This window comes from Panthera uncia, chromosome E1, assembly GCF_023721935.1.
Source record: "Panthera uncia isolate 11264 chromosome E1, Puncia_PCG_1.0, whole genome shotgun sequence".
In the NCBI taxonomy this organism is placed as follows: domain Eukaryota; kingdom Metazoa; phylum Chordata; class Mammalia; order Carnivora; family Felidae; genus Panthera; species Panthera uncia.
This window is the reverse complement of record NC_064814.1, coordinates 13,092,075-13,113,504: the sequence shown is the minus strand read 5'-3', so window position 1 is coordinate 13,113,504 and position 21,430 is coordinate 13,092,075. Positions and strand designations below refer to the sequence as shown.

Sequence of the window (21,430 nt, the reverse complement as noted above, 5' to 3'; positions counted from 1 at the left end):
CTCTGAAATACCACAACTAAAAGGCATCAGTATATTTATTCCTATTAAATGATTGGACTAATATATGCCCAACATCAGGAAGTTGATGTCTCTTGAAGGGCAAGGAAACACTTTTGAACTGTGTTCAAGTAGTGCCAGGGCTGGTCTTTGCCTCCACCTAGAGAAAGTTCAACCTATTGTTACTCATACATGAGGCTCCAGAATTTCTATGGGGGTGGTGGGGGTGGGATGTAGGCAGGTAGGTGGGTTAGGGATGGAATCTGGTGATGACAGGGCTGGGAAATACACCTTATGTGTTAAAACTGTCATAGATCAGAATGGACACTAGTAGGGGGAGGGGCAAAACTCCTGCCCCAAGGCCATCTTTGTAATTCCTGCCCTTTGCCTGGCTTTCTAGAGAGGGCAAGAAGGGAGATGGGGAAGCATCTTGAGTTCCAAGGGTGATGGGTGATCATGGAGGATCATTTATTAAAGACCTACTACATGCCATTCATTTGTACACATTATCTCACTTAACCTAACTACTCTAGAAGGTATTATCTAATACAGTAGAGCATCAAATAGAACCATCTTGGGGAACAGGTAGACCGAATTCTTTTTGGTTGTGCGACCCTGGCCAAGTTTAGTCTAAGACTTCAGTTTCTTCATCTGTAAAAGGAAGATGTTGATTCCTACCTCAAAAGATCGTTGGATCATCAGTAAGTGATAATACAGAAGAAATAAAGATACGGGGTCAGGTTTAGTAATTTTCTCAAGGTCATAGAATTTAATAAGTGGCAGACCTGGGATCCCAATCCCAGTTTAGCTAATCCTATAGCCAGTGTTCTTTCCACTGCCACTTTGTGACTGGGTATAATCATTCTGAGCAAATTTCCTTAAATCCCCCGGGTCTGGGATTCGTCATATGTAAAATACAGAGTTCATTCATTAAACTCTTGTGTCAACGTGGGCACATAATGGAGACTGCAGCTCCCTCCACCTTCCCCTTCTCATTCAACGTAGGTTATTTATCTTTAACTTCTAAAATGGACTCTGCAAGCACTTTACCAAGCGGGCGCACTTGCACAAACACTCAGATTCTCCTTTATTTCCTCTTCTTTCCTTTTCCACCTAGGCTCCCGCCCCACCCAGCGCCAGGCCACGCCCTGGCGTGTGACGTCAGCACGCCTCGTGCGTCGCGTCGCGGCGCTCACTGGGGGCCCGGCTTTCGCCCGCTGCTGCCGCCGCCGCCGCCGGCCGCGGCTGCTCTCCCAAGATGGCGGCTCCTCCGGGCGAGTACTTCAGCGTTGGGAGCCAGGTGTCGTGCCGGACGTGCCAGGAGCAGCGGCTGCAGGGCGAGGTGGTAGCCTTCGACTACCAGTCCAAAATGCTGGCTTTAAGTATCCTTCGCTGCGCGGAGCCCGAGGCCGGGCCGGCGTGTATGTGCGGTGGTGGGGGGGTGGGGGACGACGGCGGCGGCTGGGGCCCTCTCCGGGCCTAGGGGCGACCGGCTACCGCGGCGCCCGGAGCGCATGCGCACGGCCCTGAGCTCCCCTCCCCCTCTTCGTGTATCCCTCGGTCCGCTCTGGGGACCCTGTCTCCCACCCCTTGTGGGAGCTGGGCCCCGAGCGAGGGTCAGTGGGTGGAGGGGGGCTTGACACGCGGATGCTTTTTGGGGGGAAACGCTATGAGAGGGGACACAGTCATCAGGAGAGAGGGTGGTCGTGGGAGGGGGCTGGTGGATTGGAGCCCGGATGGAAGGGGGGCGGGTAGAATCATGTGGGGAGGGGGTGTGTAGAGTAAGGATCTGCTAGTGGGGCAAGGCTATGGAGTTTACGAGGGGGTGTCTCCTGGTGGGATTTAGTCCAAGGAAGGGCGGTGGGGTGGTGACCAAATGGGCCTTGCCTGCTTTGGGGGAGAGTAACTGCAGGACAGTTTGTATTTGAAATGGGGATAGGGGCTTGTTTTGCTGGTGCGTGTGTATGCGTGGTGCTGTTGGGGGCGGGGAGTACTGAATTAGGTTCCTCAGTCATTTGAAGATTGCTGTTTTGAGGATGTTTGCACTGGAAACCTGGTCCAGAGAGAAGACCACGTTTTTTAGGGGCTTATGTGGGGTTGTGTGGGTTACAGGTGAAAGAGTAAGTTAATCTTCTCTTGCTCAGCCCAGCACATGGAGTCCTGACTTTTCCATAGTAGTTGCCTCCCCTTTTGGAAGTGGCGGTGTTAAACAGAATGGAAGAGAAGGCCTGCTTCTTTGGGGGTGGAAATGATTTCTGAGTTACTCCAGGAAACTCAGTCTTGGAAACAAAATACTTCCTGGTTGTAATAAATGTGCCACCCTTTCCCCTTCTTTTTGAGCCACAGGTGGGTTTATTTGGATTTTTTTTTTTTTTTTTTTTTGAGGCGTAATCCTTTATGGCATCTTTCAAAAGGAAGTTTCCTACTGAGTGCTGCATTTGAGTGGCAAGTATTTTAATTTATTTAACCACTAGTTGTAGATTTCCAGTTTAGGAAGATGTCCTCTGAACATCTTTTTTTTTTTTTTTTTTTTTTTTGTAAAATATAAAAACTCAGACCTAGACCCTGTGAGACCTTTTACATTAGTGGAAGGGTTTTGGAATGAGGAATTACTTTTAATTGGCATGTGATATGCTCTTGATAAATAGTTGGAGGATGGGTGAGTGAATGAATGAATGGATATATAAACAAATGCGTTAACTGGCTGGGTCACCTTGAGTGACCCTCATTCCCAGTGCTGTAGTTTTCTCTTCTGCAGAATGGGAAATCTGAAATCTAAAAAAGTGGAAAGAGCAGTATCTAGATATAAGAACTATTATACCAGGAACAGAAAGCACTGCCTCTCCTGTGTGATTCCTTAGGTTCAAGAAAAACTATATATACAGCATTAACACAGCATTATGCCTCCATACGACCAGTAGAGAGGTGACAGAAACCCTTTTTGAGGCTTCCAATTTTAGATAATACTTGGCTTTGAAAAGCTTGAGATCTTTTGGTTCTGGGGTTTTGAGCGGGTGGAAGGTGACAGGCAGAGATTTCCTGAGGAGAGCTGTGATTCTTGCGAGGCTCCCCTGCCCCCCTCTTGCTCGTGACATACCTTCTACACCAGCCTTGTGTGAGTTGTGTTCTCCATGCCCCTATTTTCCTTAACTTTATTTTCTCACCAGAATGTCCCTCTTCCAGTGGAAAGCCCAACCATGCAGACATCTTGCTCATAAACTTACAGTATGTTTCAGAAGTGGAAATAATTAATGACCGAACAGAAACCCCTCCTCCCCTAGCTTCACTCAATGTTAGTAAGGTAAGGACTTGAGGGCAGTTCTGGCTCTTTAAAATGGTGGGAAAAATTGAGACTCATTGACCCCTGGTGGTACATACGTTGTCCATTGTTTTTCACGTTTTCACTGACTTAACGGTTTGTTCTGATAACCTTTTTGAAGAAACACCAATTTAAGTTTTCTCTTTATTCCTGCATGCCTTAAAAAATTTTAAGAAACCTTTTAATGCCCAAATAAAGAAATAAAGTTGCAAGCTTGCTTTTGTCCTTTGTGAAAGAGGGGTTTTTTTTTTTTTGTTTTTTTTTTAAACCTGGAGTCCATGTGCGAACTTTTGGTGTTTGTGGGGTTGGGTAGGGGCGTTGCCTGTGAACCTCCTGAAATTGTGTGTATGTGTGTATGTGGTTTTGGGTGAACACATGGAGTATTTTGGAGATTCTCAATTCAGGACATACAAAAAATTGAAAACTACTGCCTTCAAGCTTCATTTTTGTCTTTATGTTTGAATTTTGAGGTCTGATAAAATTAGAGGCTTAGGATATTTTAATCTTGGATGTACGTACTGATATCTGGGAGCCCTCAAATCACTTTTTTTGACTCTTCACTTCTATCAGCCAAAGTTCACGTATCGTAATAATAATACCACTCCATGCCTTGTAGTCTTTGCTATCCTTGTATTTGGAATGCTCTTTCTTCCAGAGTGTCTGGAGCCTCATCCTTCAGGACTTACTTAAATGGCACCTCTTCTGAGAAGTCTTCTCTGATCACAGAGGCTAAAGGAATTTGCCCCCATTCTCTTTACAGTACCTTCTCTTCCAGAGTTCAGGTGACATAGCATTTATAGTCCAACTTGGGACATTTTTGAAAGGAAAGCAGAGTGCTTTTGTTTTACACTGAGACAAGCATAGATCAGTGTATCCTGGGCAAATTGGAACTTTAAGGTTACCTGTTCGTAGTCTTTGTATAATTATAATTGTGTGTCATTTGTTTACTTTTTTATCTCATCAAACTTTGTTCTGTGAGGATGGGAACCATACCTGTTTTGCTCATGGCTGAATATACAGAGCCTTGCACAGGATAGGTGCTTAATATTCTTTGAATAAATAAGTTAGACCTTTGATTTTAATAGCAGCTGCCTTTCCTTTAGTCTCTTGAATTCGTATGGTGGAAGTTTTTCCCTCTAGAGGAGTCTTGTAATAATGTATATTCTCTTACCTCTCTTGGGAATGTGGTGTGTTGGCTACAATTCAGCAAAGCAAGGAAACACTCAGGCAGCTGAAACAATAGAGGGTAACTGAGGCTGGCAGAATATACTTACCTCAGATTGGGAGCTCCCTTTCCAGGTTCCAGAGAAATGCCACTCGTTTTTTTAGTGATGGCTGAGGACAGATTCAGAAAGGTTTGGGTTCCGCATTAAAGGCTATTGCATATAGAACATCCCAGTCTTGGGTGCCTGGGTGGCTCAGTCAGTTAAGTGTCCGACTCCTGATTTTGGCTCAGGTCATGATCTCTCGGTTCGTGGGTTCGAGCCCTGCGTTGGGCTCTGCACTGATAGTGTGGAGCTTGCTTGGAATTGTCTCTCTCTCTTTCTTTCTCTCTCTCTCTCTCTCTCTCTCTCTCTCTCTCCTTAAAAATGAATAAATAAACATAAAAAAATATTTCTATTCTTAAGAAACTTCTAGATTTTTGAAACCCTGGCTTAGGTACCTTCTAGAGTGTAGGAGTTTTTTGCATCGTCTTCTTTTGGCTGAAGAGATTTTAAAAGATTCAAGTGAAATAGTTTATTCCTCATATGTTGAAAATAGGCTCTGAGTTAGTTTTTATAGGGTAGGAGAAGTCTGTCACTAAATAACTAAATCTTTAGTGAGTAGTAGAGGAAAGGTTATCTGAAAGGGATGATTTTCTCTAATGTAAAACATGATAAGTTTCTGCTCTTGTGACCAGTAAGTGCCACCATTTATCTGAGAGGGCTTGGAGTGTTATGGGTGGGACTGTTAAAAGGTCACTCTCTTATGTTTGACCTCAAATAGAAATAGTTCTTGGTTATTTACTTTTATAGATTATCTTTGGGGTTTTGCTTTCTGCTGCTCAGTTTTAGCTTATTAGCATTGTTGTAAACTAGTTGTTTACCCACTCTTTCAAGAAAGTGGTTGTGTTATAGGTTGGGGAATATCAGAAATTTTTACTTTTCTTTGTGGCCTGCTTGCCAAGTCTTGAAAAGGGTTTGTTTTCTGGGGAGAGGAGTCAACTAAAATTAGGTTGGAGGGCTATCTTTGGATTTCATTTATTCCCTCTTTCACTTGCAGAGATGTTTATGAGTAAGCTTATATTGGCTTTCTGAAACCCAGCGTTTGAGGATGCTTTGCGATTCCTCCCTGGATTCAGTTAGAATTAGAAGAGCCTGCTGCACTGTTACTGAAAACTTAATCTGGGCGGCTGTTTACCTATTGATTGAATGCCATGGAAAGTTCATCCCATGGAAGAGCATGGACTTGGGTTTTTTGCTAAAGATGGAGGGTTGTTTAAGCATGTTAGAACTAAAGTGCTCAGAGATCCCTGGAAGAAAACTTGCTGCTCACAGTCTGGGGAAGCACCACCTGTGTGTACCACTTCCAGTGGAAGATACCATCACATGTTGGCTCATGTTGCTGACATAGTAAGCCCTCTGTTTAATCCTGTTGATATAAAATGGATATTTGTTTACTCTGGCCCAGCAGGAACTGGAAGAGAAGGTCCTTCAATAAAAGAAAATACTTAATTCCAGCCCAACTAGAGAAGGTATGAACTAGCAGTTCTTAGAGATGAGCCCGTTTTGTTTTCAGTTGACAGTGTACTGCAGGCTAAGAAGTCCTGTGTCTACAGGGATGTGGGATGTGAGAGGCAGCTTGGAGGAGGACAGTGGGGTTGCTGAAGTTCATGAGTATCACTCGATCTACTCCACGGTACTATTGTACTGTTAAAGTGTTCTGAGTGTCCTGACTATAAGACAGAAGCGTTTCAGCAAAAATACAAAAGCGCATCAAAGCCAGTCATAAGTGAGGTTCAGATTACTCACTATGTGGCTTATTAGTTTATTCTGTCGTGAGGAACTTAAATACTGCTTTAGGGTGAGAAGAACCCTAGGGTCCCTGTGGCAGAATGAAGTTGGGTGTTTCTTAACAAGTTCTTTTGCATTGACTCAGCATCTTGTTCCCTGGGGATGAAGATTGCCCATGGATTAGTAGTGCTCTCAGGAGATGATTTGGGACATGTCAACATTAACAAGGGTCTCTTTTATGTAGCATTATAAAACATTTCCTGAAATCTGTTTCGTGTAGGTGTTGTGGTAAGCTCTGTCGGGGACCACATTTATTTTTCTAGAGCTTTACAGATTACAAAGAGCTTTGACACCTCTCATTTCATTCTCACCACCACCATGTGATCTTTGTAGTATATTCTTTTCCTTTTCATTTAACAGGCTTATTAGTTTAAGTGACTTGTCTAGGTTATATGGCCAGTAGTGTGGGAGCTCATGTTTTTATGTGCCATTCTCTGAACTAGCAATTGGTAGATATCTCATTTAATTCTAACAATAGTTCTTACGGTGTGGCTACCATCACCATCTTAGAGAAGAGTAAACTGGGGGCTCAGAGAAAATGAGTCACTAGCTCAGTGTCCTGCAACTCGTGATGGAGCTGGGATTTGAACTCGGGTCTAATATTTTGACTGCAAAGTCCCATGTTAAGTAATGTTTCTACGTAGAGAGAACCTCTGCATTGTGTGGTCAGGAAGAGTGCGGTCTAGTAGAAAAAACGGGCTACATGGGTAAGTCTTTAAAAGTCACTTCTTTGCCTCTTAACCTTACTGAGCATCAGTTTTCTCACAATAAAAATGGGATAATGTTAGTGTCTATCTCGTAGAGTTGTTATGGGGATTAGGTCACGTTGACTGGAATTGGCAAATGTTAGTTCTGTTCTTTTGCATTAGCTGTGTGTAGCCAACTGATGTTCCTTGAATTACGGCATGGGGGCAAGATGGGGAAAAAGGGGCAGTATGACAGCGGGAAGGCAGCTAAGAACATGAATGCCATTACTATGTCATTCTAGCCTGGATTTGGTCTGACATTCATTCAGATATCCAAACTTGCCAACCCAGGACTGGGGAAAATCAAAATTGTATTGAATACCATTAATATGTAATGTAGTTAAAACGTGTTTTTAAGAGATGTCTTCTTGGTGACCAGAATTAACTTGAACTTCCAGAGCAGTGTTATCAGGTGGCATAGTTAAGTGAACACTCGGCCGAGTACTGGAGTTTAGAGTGAGCAGTCACACAGCGAAGGAGGCTGTGCTTTTTTAGCCTCTGAGATTCCTGGGAAAAAACTCACCGACACAGCCAAGGCATGTGTATGTATTTGTTTAGATAAATCATCTGCGTTGAATGAGATGTAAGTTCTCACTTTGCTGAGTCGGAGAAGACTTTCTTGAGATAGTTGTATGTTGTGGGGGGAGGCAGGGAAAGTGACAAAACATCGAAAATTGAAATCCACAGGTAAGGTGTCCACCTCCCTTACCAGACCACTGACTAATTTTTTAGCTTCTTTTATCCATTTATGACCCATTTATACCTTACTAACAAGCAGTGAGTTATCTGATGCAACCAGGAAGAAGAAAGAGATTGAAAGGGCTTATCATTAGCCCTTGGTAATGAAGAGTGAGTTGGCTGCCTTTGAATAAGAAGGGTATTTGGAGATTGGTGGTGATTGTGGGGAGGTCTGGAAAGAAAGGCTGAGAAAATGGAAGAGTCACAAAGTTGACTTTTTAAAAAAACTGACCTCGGGGACCTTGGATGGCTCAGTTGGATAAGCGTCCTACTTCGGCTCAGGTCATGATCTCAGGGTTCGTGAGTTCGAGCCCCGCATTGGGCTCTGTGCTGACAGCTCAGTGCCTGGATCCTGCATCCGATTCTGTGTATCCCTCCCTCCCTCTGTCTCTCTCCCTCTCTCTCTCCCTCTCTCTCTCCCTCTCCCTCTCTCTCTCTCTCTCTCTCTCTCTCTCTCTGCCCCCCTCTCCCACTTTCCGATTCTGTGTATCTCTCTCTCTGCCCCTCTCCTGCTTGTACTCTGTCTCTCTCTCAACAATAAATAAACATTAAAAAAAATTTTTTTTTAAACCTGACCTCAGTGCTCACCTTTAGGTGTGATGTCACACTGAGGGAAGACCTGACTCTTTTTGTTTTGAGTTCTCCCAGTTCAAAGCTAATATTTAGCATAACCATAGACTTTCCAGTGATGTGAGGGTTAATCCTCAGTGTGAGTAAACTCCTGGGGTAGTTAATAGCTACTGCATTGTGGCTTGCGTTCACGGACCTATCCTGTTAGCCAGGTCCTTGACCATATTGTGACCCTAATGTATCGGGGTATGGAGTTCACACCAAGTAGAATCAGATGGCCTGATTTTAGGTTATGTGTATATTGGTAGGAGGTAGAAGGTGTTCATAGTATGTGTAAATGGGAAGGGAAAGAACTTTTCTAGAGAAAGCGGGATTTTTTTGTCAGATAAAATTTTTCTAGCCTCTAGGAGTTGCGTCTAACCTATTGGCTCCTTGATTAGGATATATTGTCAAGGCCCCAGTACTAGGTTAGAGTCCACCAGTAAGTTTTGCACCTGGCTGTGAGCAGACACAGCTGTTCTTCATGAGAGTGTCACGAAGGGAGAGGTGGGGGGTGACTGCTGAGTGACGGGACACGTTAAGTAGCGAGTGGTGTCAGATGGAGTCAGAGAGGTAGAACGATTGACTGCCGTTTCCGAGATCACTAGTCTGTTGAGGGATGTCACGTTCTGTGGCATTTAAACTTTGGGGTCAGACTGACCCCCCTAGTGGGGGATGCGGTGCTCCGGGCGAGGGCTCATGACTCCATTCAAGCTAGGGTGCATGGCTGCCAGCTGACTCTGTGAGCCCTCGTTAGGTTACGGTTTCGCTTTGGAAGGGGGCTTTCTTGACATTACAGGGTGTGGGGACAATCGCTGTCCACCTGAAAAGACAAATTGCTGTGCTCGAGTGACTAGAGGAGGTGTGCCACAGGTGTGTTATTGAAGGCACGTCTGCAGTCTTTGACACAGAGATGATTGGCAATAAGGATTTTTCTGGTGGGTCAGTGGTGGTATCTCTTCTGCTTTAAGAAAGGGGCATTCTAACTGGTTTGGTCTTCCTGCTACAGAACAGGCTTGAGGGGAAAAGGCCGGGGGGAAAGGTGATGCAGTCAAGTTCTAGCATTGGAATTTTGAGACCAGCTTAGGTAAATACCAGACACTACCCTGGAGAGGGAAGCAAATTGCACCTGAAGTGGGAAATGAAAGGATCTGCACGCTGTGTCAAAAGCTAGCAGTATGTGTGGTAGAATGTGGGGAACTTAAAGAACTGGGTTCTTTTTGCAGCTGGGCCGTTAGTAATTTGTGTGACCGTGTGTTAGTCACTTAACTGGAACCTGGATCTGTTAGTTCTATGAATCTCTAATAGTCAAGGTTTCTGTTCCTTTTATCCTCCTTTCCTCTTGCTCCCCCTTCCTTCCAGGTGCTGGGAATGTCAAGATGATTAACACTGCCTTTGCCCACAAGAATCTCCTGTTTGGGGGCGCCTGGGTGGCTCAGTCAGTTAAGCATCTGACTCTTGATTTCAGCTCAGGTTATGATCTCACAGTTCATGAGATTGAGCCCTGTGTCAGGCTTTGCGCCGACAGCATGGAGCCTGCTTGGGATTCTCTCTGCCCCTCCTCCTCTCTTGCTCTCTCTCAAAATAAATAAATTAAAAAAAAAAAGAATCTCCTGTTTGTTGGCAGGGTGAGGGAGAGCTGCATTTAACTAGTGCTGACAATGTGGCAGGGTCAGTGTTAGTGGGGGTGTGAGCGAGGTGCTGTGAGAGCATAGAGCAGGGGGCAGCAGACTCTCCTGGAAGGGCCAGATAGCAAATGTTTTAGGTTTGTGGGCTGTACATTCTGTCACAACTACTCAACTTTGCCTTTGTAGCAAAAGCAGCCATAGATGATATGTAAACAGATGGGCACGGTCTTTCCAATAAAGCATAACTAAAACAGGTGTTGGGCTGAATTTGGCCCACAGGCTATAGTTTGCCAGTCCTTGGCATAGAGTAGTAAACATTTTAGGGAAGGCTTTTCTGATGTAACAATGGAGTAGGGTCTTGAAGAATATTAGATAAAAGGAAGGGAGTTAAATGGAATCCAGCGGATTTGGAAGGTGCTCACTTTGTCCATCTCTGCAATTTGGAAACTTCTTTTAGTAAGCTAACCCGGAGGTTGGTTGTTCTCAGGGAGTAAGGGGATGAGTTGTGTGCCGTATTGGTGTTAGGTGCTTTCCATGCTTACTGAACTCCCAACAGTAACCCTTCAGGATGGGCCCCAGATGAACGAACTGAGGCTCTGGAGAGGTTATGCATCTTGCTCAGGTTCGTGCAGCTGGGGCGTGGTAGGCAGGGGTTTGAGCTGGAATCTAGGCGTAAGGGGGTGGCTCTTCTATTTTCCTCTGCTTTCTCTCTTTTCAGAGCCCAGGGAAGAGCAGTGCATGGCTCTTTCACTATCATGAATAAGATCACCTCTTTACTCACTAGATAGTGTACCCATTTTGGCATGTGAAGGGGAAAGGGATTTCCAATAGATTATTTCAGTTATATTTTGAAAGATGTCTTCTTTAGGACTTACAACCTATCTAGCAGCTCTTACAGAAACCAGAAAGGGAAGCACTGAGCCCATTGGCTAAAGGAAGGTTGGATTGTATGAATTTTTCTGAAATGACCCACGGGCCACCTTCTCTGTGCTAACAGTAACGATGTTATAATAACGATGTTAACAGCTAATATTTGCACAGTGCTTTACACCTAGTGCTTTCACCCAGACTGTCTCCCTTAATCCCCACTGCCATGTGTGAGCTGGCTGATTTGAGCGCACATTCTCAGAGATGGGTTGTCGAGATCAAATTTCAGCCTATATCCCAGCCAGTTTTCTCTCTGACAGGGCCATGTGCAGGTTCCATGGCAGTACTGGTTTCAGGGTCTCAGGACTAGGAAATTACTCAGTGTCCTGGAGGTTTAGTTTTCTGTCGTAGCTATGAACTGTGTTTGGTGACATAACTTACAAATAGCTGACGAACTCTTGACTTACTGACAACTAGTTTTTGTTTTAACCCAGTGAAAGAAAAAGCTTTCCCTATGGAGGGGACTGTGACTCAAGGCTGGTCTGTATTGTGCAGCAGCTACATCATGGTGACAAGGATGGTGTTGAAGCTTGGAGATTTTAGGTGGGGCTGTGGCCCCTGGGTTTGCACGTTGTTTTTCCTCGTAGTTCAAAGCACTCGACATACCTTAACATGCAAGTACAAGAGACTTGCTTGACTTAGCTTCCCTAGTCTCACCCCAGTCAGAAAATGATGGGTCCGTGGGGCATCTGGCTGGCTGGCTTGCTCAGTCAGAGGAGCATGCAGCTTTTGATCTTGGGGTCTTGAGTTCAAGCCCCACATTGGGTGTAGAGATTACTTAAATATTAAAAAAAAAAAAAAAAAAAAAAGATGGATCCAGGGAATACCTGTCATTATTGGTCTGAACTGCTTTCTTATATAAGGTCTGTTTTCTGAAAAGCATTCCTGCAAGTTACCTTTAACAAAAGAAATAAAGGCTGTCCTTGAAGTTCAGGGTGAGACTGAGGCCCTTTTCAGAAGAGATACCCTTTACTAGAAAGCAGACAGCTGTGTTCTGCACTGGGGACATTGATGGAAATGCCAGAATGCGCTGACAAAGAGAGAAGGTGGCAGCTAAGTTTTAAAATATTTTTCCTTTGTGGAAAAAAACTTTTTTCCTTTCTGAAAATACTTTCTTTTGCATTTAAATTGATATTTTCAGCAGTCATTTAGACTTCCTTAGGTGGAACTGTTTATAGTGACAGGGTTAAGAGTGCAAGCTTTGGAGTCAGACTGGGTTCCAATCCACTCTCCCACTTGTGGCTTGGTAGACTTGGGCAAGTTTCTTAACAGCTGTGATTAGTTTCTCCATCTATTAAGTAGGAGGAATTTTAGTCCCTATTTCATAGGCTTGTTGTGCAGATTAAATGCTGAATACACGTAAAGTGTGTAGCTTGGCGCTTAGGGCGGAGTAAGCTCTCAACAAGTTGGTTCTTAGAATTTTAATATTCACTGCCAGGCCTCTTGGGCTCTGTGGTTCCTGTTTGATTCAGTGTTTTGATTCGTTATTATGTATTCTAGGACACAACGGCAAGTGGGATACTCTATTTTTGGAGTTCCCAACCATGCAAAGTATGGTTCTTCTTTACTGTTTGTAAAGAACTGTATTTTATTGAAACCAGCAGACAGGAGCTTTCAGCTAGGGAACAAGAAGACTTGGGGATATTGATTTGATAGTTGGAAGAAATATTTTTGCGAGCCCGCTTATTGCTAGCTAGGAAGGAGGGCTTTCTAAGAGTGCACCCCAGAGTCGAAGCCACGGAAACAAGCGTGGGCCCTCCTGGTGACAATTGTCCTTGGTCGCTGCAGTCTGTCTTCCCTGAGCCTCCACCAGGCCGTGCGGGCAGCAGCTGCGGTGCTTCCTAACCTCTCTGTGAGGGCAGCTGGTTGGAAAGCCCGTGTACACAGAGAAGACAAACTGAGAGTGGCTCATCGGAGTCAGTAGGTCACATCCAGCATGTTCCTCTTTGGACTCTGCTTCCCTTGTTGTATCAGCTGTCACAGCCTGTTAAATACTTGCGGTAGGAATCCCTCTGGGTTCCCCACAGCACCTGTGCTTTCCTGGTCTGGGTGTGTGGAAATAAGATGGCCCAGCTGGTGACTGAATAACAAGATGAAGTGCATGGTGCTTGGATTTTGTTGTTGTGGCTGCTTCCTTTTCCCCGTGTCACTGAGTGCAGGAGGTGTGTGTCACTGGTGTTCATTCGTTCACTCACTCAAGGGTTACTCAACAGCAGGCGTGACTGGATGCCTTTTAATATTGATGTGCTCCGGTGTCAAGTTCCTGTACTTTTCTCTGTAGCCCGTGTCAAGTTGCTATGTATAAAATGGCCACAGGAGGAAGTGCTGGTTAGTAGACAGGGAATCACTTTTTCACCGGGTCTCGTACAAAATAAAAGGAGAGGCGTGTTAGCACAGGTTGTCTTGTGCAGTCATTTCATTTAAGCCACGTGCATGTTAGTGACACATATTTGTGGGGTTTTGCTTCTCAGTTTGCCCGAACCCAGTGTTTGTAAAGTGGTGCCTTTAGTATTCTCTGAGATTCTAACCAGTTTGTGCTTCAGATTTGATTGGAAGAGAGGCCAGCAGCTAGCATGTTTGCATTGAAAATAGATGTAGTGTGGTGACGGTCATTGAATTTAAAAAATCATGATCCTGCTAACCTTCCCAAGCTGAGAAGGCACACTCTCCACCTCTACCGAGGGCAGCTTCCATTGGTTCCCTCTAGTGGTTTGACAAAAACTGTAAACTTACTATCTTGGAATAACTGGACCATTTATACATATGCATTACTTTACAAAAATGTGGGGAAATTTACATCTGTGTAACTGCTAACTTGAGGGTGGAGTGATAGTTATTTGCTTTACAAAGGGATGCTTATCTACATTTTTCATGGGTTTTAAGGAACCTGCCTAAAAAGAGCAAGGTAATCTTCTTCCCTTCTCAACTCCAATTTTGAGAGAAGAAAGACTTCTAGATTCCTTTTGTGAGGGTAACCTTCCTTGTGCCTAACCGATTGGATCCTTCGTAGGAGAGATTTACCCCATTTGTACAAGTTCCTGGTGAAAGCACATCTGTATAGCTGAATGTCAGATTTAAGCATTTTTCAGATTGCCGTGAAAATACAGTTCATAAACTGACAGCTGGAGGATTCAGGGTTTGCAGTGCATCCAGACCCCCCAAAGCACAATTGCAGGTCCAGGTAGAGTAGTTGAGGATATTGGGGCAAATTGAAATAACAGCTTACTCTGATTTCTGTTGACTTTTCTGAGGTTTGTATATCATGTAGCATTTGGGATCTGTTTGCACTGTGACTTGAAATGGAGAATTATCCAGTTTATTCTCCTTTGCTTGCAGAGCCTTTAGAAGAGGTGTTTTGGGGGGCTAGAAGTGTATTTTGAAATCACTGTTCTCTAGTCATTGTGTTGCTATTACTCAGGCTGTCCAAACGAATCACTCTGGCTAAGATTTATATGTATTTCATTATGCCTCTGGCAAAAATTCAAAAGTGGCTCCCAGCCTTTCTACCTCCTCTTCTAGCTTAACTTGTCCGATCCATTCTTAACCGTTCTGCATAGGTGCCTGGTTTCCCTGAGCCAGTTCCTCCCACTGAATGGGTCATGTTAGGTTTTTAATCTACTAGGTGGATGACAAGGATGTTTTGCTCTGGTATCCGTATTGTCTAGTCAACACAAGCTTTATAGATGCAGCTTTGTCAGACCCGACACTGGGAGATGTTTTTGGTTTTCGGGGATAAACATTTTTTTTAAAAAAACCTCAAAATGTGAGACCCTCCTGCTCGTTCATGGGGTAAGATAAACATCTGCTTGGTCACTTGTGCTTCCCAGGAGCCCCGTAGGAGTGTGGTTAATCCAGGGGAGCTTTTGTTACCCCCTGGTTTTACCTTCTGTCTTTGGAGACTTCAGGTGTGTACAGGGTGTTTGAAAAATGAGACTCAAGGAACCTCCTTGTTATCAGGGTTTTCTTGGTGATTGAGTAAGTTTTGCCTGTTGCTGCTTAAATCACACCGGCGGCAGCTCTTTCTGCAGAGAGACCGAGTGTGCTTTCTTGCTGCAGCTGGGATTGCCCAGGCTCCAGGGGATACTGTCAGCCCTGTGCATTGATTTCTCTGCAGACTTCTGGCCTGGTGGGGCCAGATTGGCAGGACCAGGCTTGAAAGATTATTTATTTACTCCTGCTTTATCTCTCTCTCTCCATGTACCGGGGACCATGTGAGAAAGGATCTCCAGCTTCCAATCGCTGTAGTTTTGGCCTTTCTTCCCTCTCTGCCCTAGGGAGACTGAAATGACCCTGCGCGTGACCTCTCTCTTCGGTGCTCACACCCCTCCCCCGCTCAGATCTTTGAAGCCCAGAGGCAGGGCTCCCCATGACCCAGTTGAAGGTCTCCTTTTCTCTTCTTCATAGTCCAACCCACACCTTAATAAAGTGCTTCATGTTGCTAACAAGCGATTAGACGCTTTGCCTGTACAACTAAATTTGGTCTGTGGTTTGAAGGGTCACTGTTAGGCGGAATATAAATGTTTAAGAATTCCAAATGTCTAGGTACTTTGGGGATGTGCAAGAGGTATGATCTCTATCTTAAGGAGCTGGTATTTGGGGACAAATTATGTGTATTCACGTGTGTGTTTGTGTGTCTGTGTTTGGTGAGCTGCAGCATCAGTATACTAAGCCCTTAACGATCATGGGTCTGAAAAATCTCTAAATCATTTGTTTGACTTTCGGATGCATTGTCTGCCTTTCATTTTAACCGTCTTGTCCAGCATATTTGTTGTGTCTTATGCTCTATCGAATTTGCCCTTCTGGAGTCTCTAGCAACCAGTAGTGTAGGGTGGGGACTAGAAGTGTGTTAGAGGGGCAGTAGGCGTTGACGGGGCAACCCACCCCTGTTGGGAGGGATTTCCTAGATTTTAGTAGACTGCGGTATTCCCCCCTTACCTGCAGGGTGTGCATTCCAAGACCCTGGAGGCTGCCTGAAACCATGCATAGTACGGAGCCCTGTATCTACTGGCTTTTTTCCTGTACGTACATACCTATGATAGTTTAATTTATAATTAGGCGCAGTAAAGATCAACAACAATAGCTATAAAATGGAAAAATTATAATAGTGTGCTGTCCTGACAGTTACGTGAATATGGTTGTCTCTCTCTAAATACCTCATTGTACTGTTCTTAGTTACCCTTCTTGTGATGATGTGAGGTGATAAAATGCCTACGTGAAGAGATGAAGTGAGGTGAATGATGTAGGAGCTGTGGTGTAGCGTTGGGTTACTGTTGACCTGATGATATGTCTGGAGGAGGATCATCTGCTTCCAGACCGAGGTTGACTCTGGATCAGGGCCGGGGGTGGGTGGGGAGTGACTACTGTACTAGATTTTACTAGAATTTCTTTTGATCAGTCTGTGAGCATTCCACTAGAGGGCAGTTAAGGAAAGACATAAGGTAGAATGTAGACCATTCCTTTTTCTAAAGAGCAGGGTGACGGTAGCTCAAGTTGAAGGTGGACAGTATTGGGTTAGGTTTACTTGGGTCTTGGCTCCCCATGTGAGCACAGATAGTGTGGTACCAGAAAGATAGTCTTTTGAACCTCATATTCTGGTCTCTGAAGGTGTTGCAGATGTTGATTTCTAAAACTGAGACTAGCAGTGGCTGATAAAAGGTCTTAATTCTCTCCTTTCATAGAGATGTATGCATTACCTTTTATCTGACGGTCACTTCCCAGTCCCGCTGTGTAACGTTGCCCTGCTTTATTTTCTTCCCAGCTCCTTGGCACTATCTGTAGTTAACTTTGTTTCTGTTCGTAGTCTGTCCAGTCCCGGCGGCAGTGCTGTCCTCTAGTTCAGCACAGTGCATGTCTGGTATGTGTAGGCACTTAGTAAGTACTGGATGGAAGGAATGTCTGCCGCAGTGGCAATAACCCCTCAGGCATATTATGTTTGTGTATGTTTCGCTTTTGAACTCTGAGAGAATTGAATCTACCGAACTAGTCTCTTCCAGCCTCCTTTCCTCAACAGGTCCTGACTGTTGGGAAGAATGAAGGTGAATGCTTTTCTGAGTCTCTTTCCTCTCCCCCACCCTAGCTTGCCAGCAAAGCACGGACAGAGAAGGAGGAGAAGCTGAGCCAGGCCTATGCAATCAGCGCTGGTGTTTCCCTAGAGGGCCAGCAGCTCTTCCAGACCATACACAAGACGTGAGTTGGGGGAGCATAGGGGTCCCTTGTCCCCGGGGGCAGCGCTGCCAGGCTGTGCTGTGTGGGTAGTTGTGTTCCCGAAAGTCAGCAGAGATGCTGGTTAGTGTGTCTGCAGCACCTTGGTGTCCAGGGATGTGGGTGTCTGTTGCCCTTCCATACAGGAGAATGGTGTAATCGTGGACAAGTTGGTTTTTTGGGGCTTCAGTTTCTTCATGTGTAAAACTTGGTTTGGGATTAGATTATCCCGAGTCCCTTTCAGAACTGGTATTCCATAATTTAGAACACGGGGCTTCTTTCTCTTTCATTATTTTGACCTTGTCATACCTTTCTCCAGAAGCTGATGGGGTTTTATTAAGGGAGTTACAAGTCTGTCTCTAATTGTACCCTGGGATAAACATAGGGAGTTAGGGAGAGCAGAAGGCCACCTTATTACCACCTCCTAAAAGACATTTTGTCACAGCAGAAGTCATTTGACTCTCCGCTAGCTTCCCTAGCTGCCGAAACACTGAAACATTTGACACTCCCCCTCCCCCCTGCTGCCTTCTGTTACCCTATTTAACCACCTGGGTCTGGTGCACAGATGGCAGCTGGCATCAGAGCTGTTCGAGGCCATGGTATGAGTATCTGAACATTTACAGGTATGTGAAGGAACTCTTAGGAATATCAGCTGCCCTGTGTTTCCCCGAGTGTGAACTGGAATGGGTTTTCCCAGTCTGGCAAGTGCCCAGCTGTCTGATAACTGAGAGGGGCCGGTTTGAGGAGCAGTTACTGTTTCAGGAGGTGGGTGGCAGAGTACAGATCACAGGAAGATGGGGGGATTTCTTTTCCTGTCTTTCTAAAGGTGCCATTTCCCCCCAGGCCAAAGGCCGGCAAACTCCAGGTAGTGGGCACATCTGTTCCTTTGTTTATGTATTGTATTATCTGTGGCTGCTTGTGTAGTACAGCAGCAGAGTTCAGTAGTTGTGACAGAGGTTGTATGAGCTTCAGAGCCTAAAATATTTGCTGTCTGACTCTTCATAGAAAAAGTTTGCCAACCCCCTGCCCTAGGCTGCTACTTAAGTTGCATCTAGTGGCCTGAGCCTAGCTCTTTATTTGAATTCAATTTGGTTTGGACTTCTGAGGCTGCCACCAAGTTTGTTCGGGTTTTCCAGGTCCCTAATGCTTCAGAGTGCCTCTTCTGGGCCCTTCTCAGAATAAGTACACATCAGGTCATTGCTTTTCCTAGCCACTGGTGCCCAGGAAATGTGTCGTGGCTACTCTTCCCTGTAGGCTGCTGGCATCTAGTTGTTGGCTGCGTTGTGAGCTGAGAACTTGGGGTCAGTTTCCTGGAGTTACTTATTCATCAGGCAGGAGGTGTGGGATGCCGCAAGAGGCAACTTTCACCTGCTCTCTTCTCCTTCCAGCATTAAAGACTGTAAATGGCAAGAAAAAAACATCGTAGTCATGGAAGAAGTTGTTATTACACCCCCATATCAAGTGGAAAACTGTAAAGGCAAAGAGGGGAGTGCACTGAGCCATGTACGCAAAATAGTAAGTAAAGGAGCCATGAACCTTTAGAGAGAGGATGATTCCTTGACCTTCACCCCTCCCCAGCATCAGGGCAGGACACTGTGCTGAGCTCCCTGCCTCCGACCTACCAGCCTGAGAGCAGCCCTGCCTAGCCACCTGCCCCCAGCACTGCAGTGCTCTGGAGCTTACGGTTTGGCCACTTCTGTGGGGATGGAACCCGCTGGGCAGCATGCAGTAAAGCAAGCGGCCAGCCCCGTGTCCTCCCTGGTATGGCTTTTTGGAATTAGCCAGACCATTCTGTGGTATTGCACCTGAGCAGTTCCTCTCATCCCAGTCTGGGTTCCTCTCAGGAGGAGCTGGTTGGTAGAAGTCAGTTGCTGTTGGGTCTCTGACCCTGCATATGTCACATGACTATCTAGGTTGCGTTGTAGCATTTAGGAAAAAACGCTCTGAGGGTTGAGGGACCAATGTCGTGGATGTAAAAAGTCCAAGACTGCTAATTCCCTATTAGCTTTTCATTCTGCTCTTAGATGAAGAGGGGCGAGGCAGTTTGGGGCATAATAATCTCCTTTCATACTGTGTTTGAGCTTACGGACTCACTTTCCTCTAGATAGTCTTGGCCAAAGCTGCAGCAAATGTGGTTGAAACAAGAGGCCCCTGCCTACCTTTGGCTGGCAAGACCAGCAGACAGCAAGGGCAGAGATGCCTGAATAGTCCATGAGGCTGTGGAGACCTGGAGTGAACTGTTGGGGAGGCCTCGGTGCCCATCTCCTGTTCTGACCTAGGCTGAACTGGTCTCTTTCAGGTTGAAAAACATTTTAGAGACGTGGAAAGCCAAAAGATACTGCAGCGTTCACAAGCCCAGCAACCACAGAAGGAGGCTGCCCTGTCATCCTGAGTCCACACACACGGAGGACTCTTCCAGCATCCAGCCAGCGAGGCGATGGTGGTGGCTTCGGCGGAGGCAGGCCGGGGGAGGGAAGGGATCCTATATTTCCTGTTGGCTCTTGTTAACAAAGGGTCAGCATTTCCAAATCTTAGACTTGAACAAACAAAACACCCAACAAAAAAGAACAAGAGAATAATTTAAAAGTTGAATCATTACTTGACTAACAGACTTCGGTCCACCATGTCCTTTTCACAGTCCCCTTCTGGAACAGTCACCTTGTTAATTTTATTTTTGAAAATTCCTTTCCTGCTCTGCCCTTTCACCTTTGACTTTCCTAGTCTGTCCCTGCCATTCTGTTTTTATAAGTGGCTTCACTTGCCTTCTGAGTGATTGAAAGAAACTTTTACATCTCTTCCAAAATAAAAGTAACAAGTTGACTGTGACACTGAAGTCGAGACTAGAGCAGCAGACAGAGGTCTCACTTTAAATTTGTCTTTGGTTTTCTTTTTCTTTTTTTTTTCTTTTTTTTGCACAGGGCATGGCTTGAATTAGTTTTATTTTTCTTAACTTTAAATATATATATGAAAATATATATTAAAATGTTCTCTAAATATTTTCTGCTTCTTGCAGGTCTCTTTTTACTAGATCATGGCCGCTCTTCCCACCTCCTCCCTTCGAAAATAAAAATGTATTCCCCTCCCCACCACCTATAGCCAGGCAACTAACTTGACTTGGTTCACAGCAAGAATCTTCTGCAGCACTTTCTAGAGCCGGTGTTTGCAGGTGGGATTCGGCTGTGAGGGTTCCTGATGGCTTTTTAGTCTTTAACTGTGTGTGTGTACCAGTCTCACATTTGGCCAAAACCTCAGGATTCTCCCTCTGCCTTTTGTCTTACTTCATGGTACTAGAAGAACTTCCTCACCACACTCCTGTCTCCTAGATGGGAGAGTCAGCTGCCCTGTCTCCTGTGCCCTCTGCAGGAAGAACTATTTTGCATGGCACGTCTCAGCTCCTCCTCGAAGGATGATTTTCTTCCTAAGAAACCTGGAGCCCACCTCTCCCAGTCTCTCGGAGTCTGTATCCAGAGCCAGTAGCCCAGGAGAAAGCTTGGGTGACCTGTAGTTTCTCTGCTCCCACCAACCTCCTGCTTTTATGCCCTTCCCCACCCCCCTGAAATTTTACAAGCTTATGATAGTTTGTATGTGCTCAGCCAATGGGCAGAAAACCTGGAGAGAATTTCTGGACTTTAGCCCACCAGTTTGTCTGGTTTGACTAACCTGCTGAGTGCTAAAACTGGCACCTGTTGCCCCCATGCCTTCAGGGCAGCCCGGGGGGGCAGAGTGTGCCACCAGCTGAATGTCAGGCACCGAGTGGGAAGTGGGTGATGCTCATGTGACTGGCTAGAGCTTTGGGGGTGGGGTGGGGGGTAACTACTATCTTTTTGGCCATGATCTCTTTCCCCTTCCTTTTTTTTTTTTAATTAAATAAATGGATCAAAATTAAATAATTCAAGCCCTGCCTTCAAAATGAATTTTTTTTTTTTTTTTTAGTATTGTTTAGCAAAAACAATAAAACCCAAATTTTTTTAACCATCACTCATGTCTCAGGTTTGTACGTGCTTTAGAGACCCCAGGGGGGAGCGGTGTGAGGGGGGAGTAAGTGTTTGGTAATCTTTCCCTTTAGATTCTCTGCTTCCTACTCTTTATTCTCTCTCCTTCCATCTCCTGGAGCTCTCCCGGTGATATAGTGCAAAGTATATAATTTAAGAAAGGGATCCTGGGTTGGGAGGTGTGTGTGAGTGGGGTAGGGGCACAGAGGGGTGGGCACGT

General features: G+C 45.2%; 1 protein-coding gene across 2 annotated transcripts; it reads left to right on the top strand.

Moving 5' to 3' along the window:
- The first annotated feature begins 1,174 nt into the window (after positions 1 to 1,174).
- LSM12 (LSM12 homolog) lies at positions 1,175 to 21,196 on the top strand. Of its 2 annotated transcripts, XM_049636216.1 has the most exons (5): positions 1,175 to 1,379; positions 3,165 to 3,298; positions 17,094 to 17,203; positions 18,607 to 18,733; positions 19,518 to 21,196. In XM_049636216.1, the coding sequence occupies exons 1-5, from the start codon at positions 1,256 to 1,258 to the stop codon at positions 19,608 to 19,610; spliced, it is 588 nt and encodes a 195-aa protein (XP_049492173.1). In that variant the 5' UTR covers positions 1,175 to 1,255; the 3' UTR covers positions 19,611 to 21,196. The 2 variants fall into 2 exon arrangements, with proteins under 2 accessions (XP_049492173.1, XP_049492175.1); XM_049636218.1 differs by lacking the exon at positions 3,165 to 3,298 and having other exon boundaries at positions 1,175 to 1,339.
- Positions 21,197 to 21,430: the final 234 nt, after the last annotated feature.